General features: G+C 40.9%; 1 protein-coding gene across 8 annotated transcripts in view; it reads right to left on the bottom strand.

Annotated features, from left to right (window-relative positions):
- Positions 1 to 14,353, bottom strand: part of TRPM3 (transient receptor potential cation channel subfamily M member 3) — an 822,204-nt gene that overhangs the window by 500,092 nt on the left and 307,759 nt on the right. The window contains exons 1-2 of one of the 8 annotated variants that reach the window (XM_027615321.2): positions 5,069 to 5,312; positions 4,873 to 4,980 (exon numbers count right to left, since the gene is read on the bottom strand). The exons of 6 other annotated variants lie outside the window; for them this stretch is intronic. In XM_027615321.2, coding sequence (XP_027471122.1) covers positions 4,873 to 4,962 — 90 coding nt within the window. In that variant the 5' untranslated portion in view covers positions 4,963 to 4,980; positions 5,069 to 5,312. Of the gene's footprint in view, positions 1 to 4,872; positions 4,981 to 5,068; positions 5,313 to 14,353 lie in introns of those variants that run through there. One more of the 8 variants, XM_027615326.2, reaches the window with a different exon arrangement.

Below are 14,353 nucleotides of genomic sequence, written 5' to 3'. Positions count from 1 at the left end.
TAAGACATTCCCTGACCTTGCTCACCAAGGTTCACTGACACATCTAGATAGAACACGTGTGTGTTTCCTCTCCCGTGGTGGAAACTTACCTGCTACTCACTAGCAGGTGGCTCAGGAGGGCCTTGTGCTGGCAAAGCAAAAAACTTTGGTTTATTGACATTCCTCTATGTGCCAACGTAAAAATTCAGGATTTCAGATGTGAAAAGATTTTGGAAGTCTTAAATTTAAAACATACATTGAAATGAATCTCAATCTAACTGTTTCCTACAAGTTCGAGACCATCAAAGGGAAGTCAATTTCCGGAATGCCTGGCATCAACTGTAGAAGCAGACAGAGCTCAATTCATCTTGTCATGAGGATCTCACTATGCTTCAGGGACAGTATAATGGACACTGGTTACCATTACAAGGAATTATAGAAATGGAAAACCTTAGTAACTGAGCAGAATTTATGCTCATCTTGTAGCCTACCTTGATCACTACTCTCAATAATTCCCCTTTTGTTACCCAGTTCACTTTCACTAATCCTTTGGATAATAATAGGAAAGAGAGGAGAAAGGTGAGCTTTTTCACTAGATTCCAAAAAATTGGGAGTTTACTATGCATATAATCTAAAAAAATTAGAAGAGATATTCCTGATTGCATATTATTTACTTCAAAGAGTCCTGTGATCAAGTATTCACTGGGGCTCATACTCACCAATGACATGGAATTACTTTATTTTTCCCTCAATCCCTCTGGAATAACTGACATACCCTTTCCAACTCAAGAAAGAGGAACCACAAAATGAGAAGTTCTATCCTTCCTTCTCAAGACTTTTCTTTATTCTCAGACAGGGGGACCTCTAACCAACTAGCTACAAAGATCAAAACTCAGAACTCAGCCTAAATTCTTCCCTTCAGCACAATTAATCAAGTTAACAAAGCCCTGTTTATTTTACCTCCATTCCTACTGCCTTAGGCCACATCTTCACCAATTCTCTGGGCCTCCAATTTCACCTCTAGGTTGTCGATCCTACCATCTTCTACCCATACTACATGGTGCAGCCAGAGCAATCTATTTAATACCTGAATCTGGAAGTCACCTCCCTGCTAACATCCCTTTGATCATACTCCATGGTTTTCAGGATAATTGTCAAATGTCTTAGCTTAGCAGCTAAGGCCCTATATGATTTTTAATGCTGCTGAATGTTCTAGTCCTCTTCTATTTGAATATCCAATCCAGTTGAACTATTTTTAGCCTCAAGAGATTATGTTCTTTCATACCCACAGAAGATGGTAGCCTTTACCACATGGAATCTTAGCACTGGATACGAGTCAAGGCCTAACCTAACCTCTTCATTTTAAAGAAGATGACACCAAGTTACAGAGAGGTTAAGTAATTTACCCAAGGTCACACAGGTGGTTAGGAACACAACAGAATTTGGATCCAGTGTTTAGATGTAACTCTCCAGAATATAATTTTTTTAATCTATTTTGACATTGCTCCAAGTACAAAATCAGACTCCTTCTCAGTATAAAACTTTGAAAATCCTAAAATGATAGGTCTTGGTCTTGACAAACTGGCTTAAATGTTTGTATGTAAAATCTGTTCAACTACAGAGCTTCCCCTTCCCTTAGTGCAACCATTTTCAGAAGCGTTCTCTTCAGTAAGTCCACTGAGACTTCAATACAAACAAAGCTCTCCGCCCTAAAATTAACCTTCAAATTCATCCTAAGTTACCAAAATAAAAATTTCCCAAATAAAACAATGGCAGAGGCAGACCTAATAATGAATATGAAATATGCTAAGAACATTCTGTCACTGAAATAAACTTGACTTCTTGTGATTAGCAAGATGAAATCTTAAAACACTTAAGAATGAAGCAAAGGACAACTGAAGAGAAATAGCTTGGACAGGGTCCCATTTGAAATGTGTCCGTTTGAAAACAGCCTCTGTCTTTTGGCTATCATCATCATGAGCCTGTCCAAAAATTCATTTTCAAGTGTTATTTCCAAATGCAATCTCAAATTCAAAATGTGAGTTGGTTGGCATGTTCAAAATTTGCTCTGAGATGGACAAAGCAACAAATGAGATGTTTTCAGAAGGAATAATAAGTATATTCCAACATTCATTCATTGAGTTTAGTTCATGCTTCAGATGCCAGCCTTCCGCTTCTAATTCCTTAGTATCCTGTTTCTATTAGGAAATAGAGAAAACAGGATTATAAAGCCATTTCTAAGTATTAACATGGTGCTGAAATAAGTTAGCCAAGAAACATACATTCTCAAGGGGAGGGCAGCGAGGGAAAGTGGCTTGAGCCCAATCTGTGAGAAATGGTGAGTGATCTGGGGTTAGCTAAATCTGACCATACCATCACACCCTCTACTGCATTACTGACAAGTCAGAGCACTGGAAAAAAACATGCCAGAAAGATGCTTGGAACGGGACCAAAAATAACCTGTTGAGTGGGAGAATTGGGTTTGTTAGCTTATGATTTCAATAGACTCAGGGATGCCCAGAGAACCCATCCACTAAATTACCATGGTGGTGAAAGTGTGTGAGGGGGAGAACAGGAGACTGGGAAGGGAGGGAGGGAAATAGGAAAGAACAGTAAGAATCACAGTTATTAAGTATTTAATTTATAAACTAAGCCAGGAAGAACACAGACCAAAAGATGCAAATGATTACTCAGGAACTTCCAATTTACTTGAAATATAAAAGCAGGGCAAGAATACGTAGGGACTAGCAAAGCAGATAAGACAGCAGTAATCCAAAGGGGGGAAAAAACTATACGACATTCATATCCAGAATGTTGGTGATGTAAAACTGATACACAAAAGTAGCTTTCCTTTCTTTTTAAGTCTTGCTGAAAGAATCTGGTATCACTTTTTTTTTTTTTAAAGAGTTTGAAATATGTTCACTATCTGAAGTTTCCTAGGACAGGTATGATCTTTCAAAAATACAGATGTCATTTGGAAAGGAACTTCTCTAGTAAGACACATCCTGTCTTTCATGTATTGAGAGAATTGGAAGATTCTCATCAGTATACTTTATTAGATGACTTGTTATAAAGCACCATGTTAAAAACGCATGGTGGGCGTCAACTGTATACCAATCACAGTATTGGTGCAATATTGACTGTAGTTTCCATTAAAGACAACAGCTATTCTCAAAATAAGCAATCTACTTCAAATAGATACTTCTCTGCTGGTTTTGTGACTAGGAAATGATGAATAACATTTTCCATTTAAAAAAAAAAACAACTAGAGTATTAATGAATAATATATTGCATGTGCTATGCACATACCTGTTAAGAACATCATTATGTAAGTTAAAAAGGATTATTTGGGGGGTAGGGGCAATGAATGACTTTAAGTGAAAAATGGTTCTCATTGCACATGGGATTGCTAGAGTCGAATTTCTTAGTCCTTGTTAGATTTGCCAAGACATCCTTTGTCCCAGACCCTTGATTCAATAGTGATGCTGGAGGAAAATTTATATTCATTTGTTTCATTCCCTGGCCCCATTCTTTCTCATGCCCTATCACACACGTTGTTCCTATACAGCAAAAACACTTATATCCAAGGACGCTTCTCTCCCACTCCTTATTCCCAAATTGGCTTTTCCTCCTCAATACTCTCTTAGGGAAGCAAACCATTGCCATGACAACAATATGATGGGGGTTTGAACAGGACATGGGGCAGCCTTTGTCAAAGTTAACATGGGATTTTAGTTGAACAGGATAAGGAAAACTCAGATACGGGGTAATGCTCTCTTGTGAGGAGCCACTTAGCTGTGCAACTAATTGTCCACATCAAACTTGACCCAACCAAACCAGAGCCTCAGGGGAAAAAAAAAAATGCTGCAAGTGTCATTTATTAGGGACTAATTCTTTAATTCTTCATTATGGTCAGTTAGGCTCAATATCCAGTGGTCATTAAATCACAGTCACATTAATATGGAAAAGAGAATAAAGAACTTTGCCTTTTTAACTTCACATGGATGTGGGACATCCAGAGATACGTACTTTTCCCAAAAAAGTGTTAGCACATTCTCTTTTCTAGGAAAAAATACTTGTTTTCTGCACCTTTTAAATTTGATGTCTATTTTCTTCCCCATTAGACAGATGAGGAAGGTGAATTATTATGGAGTTGTGGGGACTTTTTCGGTATCTTTAATGTATTTGCTTCTAGAATGCTGCAAACACAAGGTGACAATTCTAAGCTCAGGTGTAGTACCATTCTTTTGTGTAACTCAGAGCCGGAGCTCAAGGCATACGTTCAATATATATTTAACAACACTTTCCCACTACTGGCTTCACTTAGGAGACTAAAATTATCATGCCTTTCTAAAAACAAGGACACCAAAGAAGTCACAATCTGATGAGATTCATTCTTTGTCTTTACCTGAGTGACCACCTAAGGACACAGGGCTTTTAAAATAGTGAGGAGAATCCTTTGTTCTCTCAGGTTCCATTTAAAGGGAAAGTGGGTCGAAGGGCTTCCCCAGGGAGGGGAAAAAAAAAAAAAAACCCGAAGAGCCACACACCCAGGAGTAAGAGATTTCACTCCCACTACGGTTCCCACCCTCCCAAAGAATTTAATTCTATTTTAGGGATGTTTAGGGCGGGGGGCCGAGGGGGGCGAGCACTCAGGCAGCCCATTCTTTGCCACCATCATCTCATTCTCAAATGTGGCTCAGACCATCTCTCCTCCCTGACACCAAGGGGTGGTGATGGACCACTGAGATCCTCGCTCCCAGCCTTGGGCAACCGAGCCAGCACCGTAAGCGTTTGTGCTCCCCAAAAGGTGTGTCCCAGCCCAAGTGCGAAGTTGGGTATTTAGACCTAAAAAGCACAATCAGAGCCATTCAAAGCAGCAAGTTACAGTACCTTAAGAAGTCTGACAGATGGGAGAAAGGCTGCGTGGCACAGCTTCCGGATGGTCCAGTTTAGGGGACGAGGAGCATCAGTTTGATTCATGACCCCTTCCAAATTCCACTGGGAAAACCAAAAACTGCAAACCTGAGCAATGCCTAGAAAATAAACGGTCCCCCACTACCTTGGCATCCCATGGTCATCTCCACACCTGCAAATTCCATCAGGGCAGAGGCTTCCTGGAACTTGGGAGATTAGTCAAGTGGCGTTGCCTGAGCCACTGAACCTTCTTAAGAAAGCCACCTCCCCTCTCCCTGCAGCCGTGCTCATGCATACCAAACGTGGCTGAATGGAGGCACAGTGCCGGCTGCTTCGGGGAGGGGATGCACGGTTTTGAGGGAGGACAGCCTGCACGAACCAGCCTGTGGTCGCAGTCAGAGCAGCCTGCTCCGAATGCGCGCTCCCCCTCCGGCTCTCCTCCCAGGGAACGCAAGTCAGGCACTCGGGGAGCACCCGGGCCATTTGCTCTGTTCTCGCTTGCTTTGGGGAGGGGGAGAGCCAGCAGGAGAGCAAGAGGGAAAAACCAATAAAGCCAGAACGAGCAACTTGCACTTTCTTGCACAAAGCATCTTTGAGGGGCTGGAAACTGGCACAAGGGGAGGGGCTAGGACACAGAGGGAGAAAGGATGCCTCCAAATGATAAGATAAACACTTGCCTTTTGATTTATGTGACATGATAAACGGAGAGCTGTTGTAAAATGGATCTACAGTCAAAGGGATCTCTGTCATGTTCCGGGATTTTTATTAACTGTAATGGAAGGTCCTCGCCCTGATATATACATTATATGGATGACAGGCGGACTGACAGAAGCAAACTAACACACAGCCACTGGGAGCAGCGAGTTATTCCTTTCACAGAAAGCAGTGCAAACTAATGTATGTTGGGCTTACCTTTTAGAAATGGCAGTTTCTAAACTGGGGCTTATATCTTCCTGGAAAGCCACTTGATACTCTTTCTCTGCAACAAAAATTTAACCCTCAACGTGCCACACAGGATGCTTTCCATTAAAGATCGAGTTTCCTCAAGTGGGGATCCCCACCCCCATCATTTTCTAAGGACGGCTTTAAGAGTGAGAGAGAGTGGCTGAGTTAGGGTGATTCCGGCACCTGTGGTGAAAGAGGGAATAAAGGAGAACTTTCCATCCGAAGGTAGAAATTGGATAATTTCACTTAAAGTGGTGAAGTTCTGGTGTTGGCAAGAGGAAGGTCAAGTCACAACCCAGTGTGAACTCTTGCCCGCCCCCTACCCCCCACCAGGCGTCAGACCTCGGTGGGTGTAGTTGACCCTTGGCTGCCCAGGAGAATCCCCACATCCTTATAGCATTGCCATCTTCCCGATTTTTCCTAACTCCCTCCCCATGACTACTCTGATTTTCCATTTCTAATGACCTCGAGGAGATTAGTAAATCCTAGCCCCACAGCTTATGCATTCCGAAGCAGAATCGAGAGAGGGGAGAGCAGATGTGACACGCTGGGACCCTGCTGTAATTCAGATTTGGGGACAACTTGAATCCTCCCTGGAGTGTAATAAATACCTGACACACTGCATTACAACACTATTTCCCTCACGACGGCCCTGCTTTAGGGAGCTAAGGACACTTTCAGAAAATTTCATCTATTGGTGGAATCCAGACCATTGACTTGCCTTGTAGAAAATTCGGTGTCTGAGTCTCTTCTACTCAACAATTTCACTTTAAAAGATTCCCCCACACAGTTGGTTCATTTTCTGCCACCGTTCTATTTCCACAAAAGATTAAGGATAGCTTTGAAATAATAACAGCTCACACGCATTGTGGTCAGCACTCTGAATGCATTACCAAAGTTCCTGTCAACAGCACCCTATCAAGTAGATGCTATGGTCATATCCCCACTTCAAAGGACTTGAGAAATTAGTAACAGGCCTAAAATACGTAACTAGTAAACCAGAATTTAGATGGAAAACAATCTATTAGACTACAAAGACAAGTCCGCCCCAAGAAAATGCTGAAACATGCAGTTGCCTCTCCCCTTGCCCCCTCACTGTTCCAAACTGTTAAAGGACCCCCACACAAATGCCAGCATCATTCTGAAAACACACAGCCTTTGATCCTCCTAGCCCCTTTAATTTTTAGCGAATAACTTTAGTCAAAGAGAATAGTTAGGAACCCTGCAGAACGGCAAAGGAGGAGGAGTCTCAGCTCTCTCTAATGGCAATTAGAGAGAAGCACAGAACCTCCCGAGAATTGCTTTGGAGACCACACCGCAAGAGAGGTATATTTCAAAGAGGGAAGGCAGTGTGAGAGAGAAGGGTTTTCTTCCATCTTTGGAGTAGTTGGGTCAGAATGGTCTGTTACCAAAACATCTCAAGCCGGGTTTTCAGGACCACGCCCCCTTCAAGAAATTAAATTTTCACATGGAATGATACCTTCTCCGGGGTTGGAGAGAGAAGTCTAATGAGGGAAGAGCTGAGAGGAGCAAGTCCAGCCCTGGATGTTAGCATCTCAGAAATCCAAAATGCTGTGTACCAATTTTATGAACATGGATGTTTACAAATGTACAGAAGAAATTTTAGCAGGCTTAAAAATCTGATGTCACCACATTAGCTTTCAGGATCCTAACAAATAGCAAACCCAACACAGCAAATCTCTGCACTCTGAAGTCTGCCTTTGCACAAACTAATTCTCTTTCATGCTACATAAGCCCACTTCCCAGTGATCATCTCTGCATTTTATTTCCTATGTAAATGATGCTAAATTTAAGAATCAGTATAAGATTTGAGCTGTCTCATGGTTGACAATGAGCCACAGTATACACATTCTGCATCCCTTCCTTTTGAAAACCAAGTTCCTTCTCTTTAAAAAAAAAAACAAAACAAAAAAACTCATGGCACCCTCAAGGTACCACTTTGCACACTATCTTCCTTTATACCCTTTAAATATAAAAGGGCCTGACCTATATCCTAAGACAACAGAAAGGAAAGGACCCAGGCAGTTCAGTGTTCCAAAGCCTTCTATACCCAATGCTCAAAAACAAAACAAAAAAACTCCAATTTTTCACAGTATAATACTGAAATTCATAGTTATCTGGACATTAATTGAGCAGCTGTTTTCAGCCTCTAACAGTGAACTAACGTACATAAGGGCAGAAAAGTAACATGCAAGCATCCAAGGGAAATGCTGGAAGAAGCCCAATGGTCAAACCTTTGTAGATAACTCCATTTGCCACGATATTCTGTAACCTCGATATTAACTTCCTGCTTGCTTTCTGATTGGCCTCAGCTATTAGCTTTGTTGCATTTGATAGTTCACCATTTTTATAAGAAAATCATTCATGTTGTCAACTCCCGGCAATTTAACATTCTTACAAAAAAAAAAAACACATGCTTTTCCCATTTCTTCCCTTTAACTACACTCAAATACAGCTATAATATTGTTAGGAATTTCTAGATGCTTCTACAATATTTTCCAAAATAGCAAATCTCTTTATAGATTCCGTTGATACTCAAGAGTCCTTAACTTACTTCCAAGTGTATGTTCTTCCAATAGAAGAAATATCTTCTTTTTTTCTTCTGAAGGTATTTTTCTTCTTGGCATCTTTTATAGGTAATAGATTCTAAAGTACACTAAAATCTATTAAAATAAATGGCTCGCATTTATAGCTTCGATGGCATTTATTTTGTGTAAAAGGACAAGATCTCAGAATCAGAACAGTTTCCTTCTCCGTTCCCCCCAACCCTGCCCCCAGTACCGGGATCTCTCCCCACTTCCCTGCCTGCTAATCCACCTTCCGCACGGGCACCTGCAGTGACGGGGAGCGGGTGAGGCTCTGAAGCAGCCCATTCCATGGTTGGGCAGCTCTAGCTGACAGGAAGTCCCCCCCACCCCCAGTAACTTCAAAGGCAAGTCTCTTCCAGAGAATGGCTCTCCAAATGTACAGATGGACAACAAGCTCCCCTGAAACTTCCTCTCCACATGGACATCTCGGACATGCTGGAGTGCAGTCACTAAGAAACCCTCTTAGGGTCATTGTCTACATTACGTTATAAAGGTACTGTCCATATCCTAGTGTCTAATCCTCTTAAATGCCTTCAATTACTTCCCATAAAGGTCCTTTTGAGAGCTTTAAGTAACAGCAGATACACACGCAGGCACACATGGACTCTTCCCCCAATCTCCGAAGTGAGAACCTCTGTTGCAAAGTGGCCTCCGTGGTACCCAACGCCTGCAATGTTGTGCGTAATTTACTTTTTTGACCCCGACTCATCAGGGAGGTTGTGGTGATCCCTGGCTAAGGAGAAGCCCATGCTCATATCAAGTCATGGGTAGAGACTGGGCCATCTGTGCTTCCTGCTCTGTATCTTTACCTGCCCACTTTGAAGTCAGACAGACTCATTTCAAACTCAAGTCCCCCCTCTCACTAGCTGTCTGGTTCTGGGCCAGTTACACAACCACTCAGCCTTGGTTTCCACGTGGTAAAATGGGGTCTACAATAGTTTCCCCCTTGAGGTCTTCGTGAAAATAAAAAACAATTAGCACAATGCTTACAGGGTAAACATACATTTAAATGGAGTTATGGTTACGATGATGATGGTTATTTCTTCCATGGACACCATGGGCCTAGCGCTTAAGAGCCCAAGCCATACAACCAGTGGCCTGGATTTGAATGCCCTTTACCATGTACATGTAGCTTTGAGCAGTTTCTTAAACTCACCATGCTTTAATTTCTTCATCTGCGAACTGGGGGTAATTATACTCCCTATGTCAGAGGAATACTGCGAAGCTGATTAGCTAAGATGCACAGAGCCCATAAAGAGAAACTAGTACATGGTTAAAGTTCAAAAAGTATTAGCAATTGAAACTACCAATATGAAGTCCTATGTACTGTCTTTCCCCCAAGCCACTGCTCTAGGACAAGCAAAGCAAAAACACAACATCTCCATGCCCTCCTTTGCTTCCTTCAGGAAGAAGATAAGCTGCAAAGAACACGAGAGGAAAAGCACATGGGGATTCGCTTATGGCTCTCCTCTCTGCAGCTGAAGGGGTCATATATTCCATTAATAGAGTACAAAACTTTAATATAAAAATGTTCCACTTTGGAAAACCCTAAGGCATATAAGCAGCTTCTGTCTCACCAAAAATAGAAAGCCTACACATACACACACAGAAACAGACACACATAAACTGTATAACAAATATTCAAAGGCCAAAAGCTAAAATACATCCTCATTCAAGCTTTGAAAATGTAAAACTTCCATTTACAAACGGGATAATTTTTTGTAGGATTCTGAAATTTTAATGAGTCCATAGAGGCTTGTTAAAAATATAAGAATTTGAGAGACGCATTTCTAAACGACTTAATATATGCTTCTTCTAATATCTGCAATGCTATTCATTAGTGTAGATGGTCTCTGCTATGAGCCCAGACCTCCCTCTCTCTCTCTCTCTCACACACACACGTTCACACGTGTATATATACATGCACAGAATATAGATATTTTAGATAATTTTCCATTATGAAACCAAGACTCTGACCAACTTGGTAAGGAACTCATGAACGAATACATTTTGGCAAAGGGATTTTAAACCTTGAGTCTCCAGTTACTGTTTGAATAAATCGTGTAAATGAGAGGGAAGCTCAGCATTTCATTACTCATGGGACAGCAGTGTAAGACAGATCTTTTGGTCAATGGATACTCAAGACACAAGTTCAAACTTAAGCCTCACATATACCCTTCTCAGATACCATCTGACTCCCACCCATGAGACAAGAGCCTGCCCCAGCCACACACCCCTTTCTGCATCTGGGCTTTTTTTGTTTGTTTAAGATTTTATTTATTTATTTGACAGAGAGAGCAAGAGAGCACAAGTGGGGGGAACATTAGAGGGAGAGGGAGAAGCAGGCTCCCCGCCGAGCAGGGAGCCCAATGCAGGGCTCGATCCCAGGATGCTGGGATTGTGACCTGAGCCGAAGGCAGACCCTTAACCATCTGAGCCACCCAGGCACCCCTGCATCTGGGCTTCTGAAATAAATGGCTCACACTGGGTTGAACCATAAGGTACACTCACCTGGGAAACAGAAACATGCTGGGATTTGGAAAATCGTCAGAGTGGTAGCTCTGCACGGTAGAGAATACTAACGAAGAAAGCTAAGGAAACCGTACTTGCCATCTATTTTGATCATCCTTCCATAAAATGTATGACTGTTAATGTTTACTCCAATATCATTTTTAACAACTGGGTGAGCCGTTATTTTTCTTTTGACTAATAGTAGTGGCAGGAATTACATGACTTTAGTTTTTCAGAGAGGTTGGTCCAGTTTTTGTTTTGTTTCTCTCATGAGGAGGCATGACATCAATGCAAACAACCTGCATTTTGAAATCAGGAAGAACTGGGTTTGAATCCATGTTATGTCACTGGGCAATTCAAATAGCTTTCATGAATCTTTACCTTAAAAGAAACATAATGACTAATTACAACAATGGTAAGATGATGGTTAGTAACTGAACACATACCATGTGCTAAATGTGCTTTCTTTTTTTTTTTTTTTTTAAGATTTTATTTATTTATTTGACAGAGACACAGCGAGAGAGGGAACACAAGCAGGGGGAGTGGGAGAGGGAGAAGCAGGCTTCCCGCGGAGCAGGGAGCCCGACGTGGGGCTCGATCCCAGGATCATGACCTGAGCCCAAGGCAGACGCTTAAAGACTGAGCCACCCAGGTGCCCCTGTGCTAAGCTTTCTAAAGGCATAGCTCTTTTAGTTCTTACCACAAACCTATTTTGTTCGCAGACAACTTTTGCAGCATTATGATCTTCATATTCTTAGTATGGGTAATAGATGAGGTAGTACTCTCAGGGAACCAGAAACCTGCAAGTTTCTTAACCTCTTTGGTAAGAGGTAAAGCTGGTAAATGGACTGGAATCCAGGTCTATGATTTTGTACTCTGTGTGCATCTGATTCTTTAATCTGCTCCCTTACCCACTACCATGTGCTACTTCCAATTAAAAAAAAAAAAAAAAAAAAAAAAAAAAGACTTCCACAAGTTTCCTGTGGCTTTACAAAAGCAAGGTAGTATTTGATCACTAACACAATCCGAAAAGAGAAAAAGCAACTCAATGGATCTAACCTTAATATCAAAATCCTGCAGAGCACAGAAGAACCAACGGTCTCCCCATGGCTCTGAGTTTCCACACTCCCCTACTCTCCATGTCCATCTGGCTGGGGCAGGTTGCCCTGGGCCAGAAGCTCAGGCCTCTTGCTGAGACAAAGATTTATCCTTCCTCGTTTAGTATGCCAATATCTAACAACAGTGCCTGGGACACGATATTTAATAAGTGGAAAAATGAATGTTCCTGAAGGACTCACATGATTCTCGCAAATATGAGTTAAATTCTTTATACATGCGAACTCATTTAATTCTCACTGCTATCCTACTTTTATACCCACCTGCATTTTCTAGATGAGGAAACGGAGACACAGAAAGTTTAAATACTTGCCCAAGTTCATGCAGGAAGTTCCAAAGCTATGGTTTTAATTCAAATATAAACTCTTGATATATTGTATACTGCCTTAGAATATATCAATGAAAAATAAAATCTATTTTTAAGGCAACTTAATTTCAGATACTTTAGTTAGATAACTAATAAAACCACGGTCTATCATTCTTCATGACTGAAAGACCATATTCTCAAATATTTATTAGGGCCATAGGAGGTTGCAATCACACAGAAGATGCACTTGGCCAGAAAACGCGATAACTATCATGGTAAGTAAATAGCAAAGGTATCTGTGTAACATATAAAAAATTAGGATGATTCTTCAAGGTTATGTGACCCTTCCATGACATATGCAAAATATCTGGGGAGAAAAAATATCAAAACTCTACTACTGACCTGAAGCTGCTGTTAGAAAATGAAGGTACCAAAGAATTTGATTTAAAATAGCTCAGTTGGCTAATAAATCAGATTCTGACTGCTATTATTTTAAATCCAGCCAAAACCACCCACAGGAGCCTAAATGATACATGTGCTGGCATTGGGTATCTGGCTCGCTGAAATGGGAACCCCAGGCGGGGAGCCTTCCCCATTAAAAAGTGGACAGATTAATAGAGGGAAGACCACAGTGCTCTATAGTACCTGACATTATCCCAAAGGGAAAATCTTGATAAATTATTGTCTTAGGAAATAATAACTAAATAAAACTTTAATGTATTTTTTCCTTGCATTTTAATTAAATTCTTTGCAAATAAACTGCTGGCAACAGATGCGAGAATGAGCAGTTCTGTTTTATGAAAACATCCAGGATTAAAACCTATCAAGTCACTCTCATTAATAAAACCATCCAATTCTCCCTATGGAGTTAGGGCATCCCTGTTGCAGCTCTTGAACTCATCAGAATTTGTAACTATTTAATTGGTTGGTTTGTTGATTTTTGGTCTTCCTCTCCTACGTGAATATAATTTCCAATAAGGCAATTATCAACTGTATCTCAACAGAATATCTAGAACATGATGTAAACAACCAAAATTTGGTTGGTTGAACGAATAATGAGTAAATAAATGAGTCGTGAATGACCCAGACATGTTTGTTGTATCCTTTCTTGCAAGTCATTTAAAGCTAGTTCCTAGTGTCTAGTGCTTGTCTGCAAACCGGTTTGAACTCTTCCTGGTTTTTCAATGTCTTTTTGTTCCCCCAAATCTTAACTCCATTGCCTTGAGAAGTCAAAGAATTGCTTATTAGGTAACAAAAGATTCACAAAGGAGGAGGATGTTCATACACTCTAACCTATTAGTAGAGACAATGCTCTCAACACAGAGGGATTTGGAAAAGAAAGCAAAAGAAGAAAAAAGTATGGATATCAAAACCTGGATCTGAAAATAACTGATGCTAGAGAATTCTATCAATTACCCCTTGTGGTGAAACGTTCTCAAACATCTGGCCCATTTCTTAGCAATCTCCCTGATGGCAATTCATCACGGGCTTAACCTAATGTCAGAAATTGCAGAGACAAATCTCCTTTTCAAGGATAGGAAGACCAACCTACCCACCCACAACCTTAATTAGACTCATAATGACAATAAAACCAGAAACTGATGCTCATGCCTCACAAAGTGGTTAAATAAGCATATTCTGATTTGTTACCCATCACACTGCTGAAGTATGGGTAAGGAAAGTGTTACTATTAACCTCACTTTACAGATGAGCAAACTAAGAATCAGAAAATAATGACTTGTCTAAGATCTCCAGACTCAGTAATATTGTTCTCCTTATTATGCCCATGGCCTGCCTCTTCATCCCAGGGTTAATTTTTGGAATGAACCACACAATGAGTATTCTTGCAGAATATATTCTTTAGAACAAAATACAGCATATACAGCAGCATGGATCAATCTTAAAATCATACTGAAGTTCTGTAGAAGACAGAACAACAGTGACAGAAAGAGTGGTGGTTGTCAGGAAT

This window comes from Zalophus californianus, chromosome 13, assembly GCF_009762305.2.
Source record: "Zalophus californianus isolate mZalCal1 chromosome 13, mZalCal1.pri.v2, whole genome shotgun sequence".
In the NCBI taxonomy this organism is placed as follows: Eukaryota; Metazoa; Chordata; class Mammalia; order Carnivora; family Otariidae; genus Zalophus; species Zalophus californianus.
The sequence above is the reverse complement of the archived record's forward strand: the minus strand, read 5'-3'. Positions and strand labels throughout refer to the sequence as shown.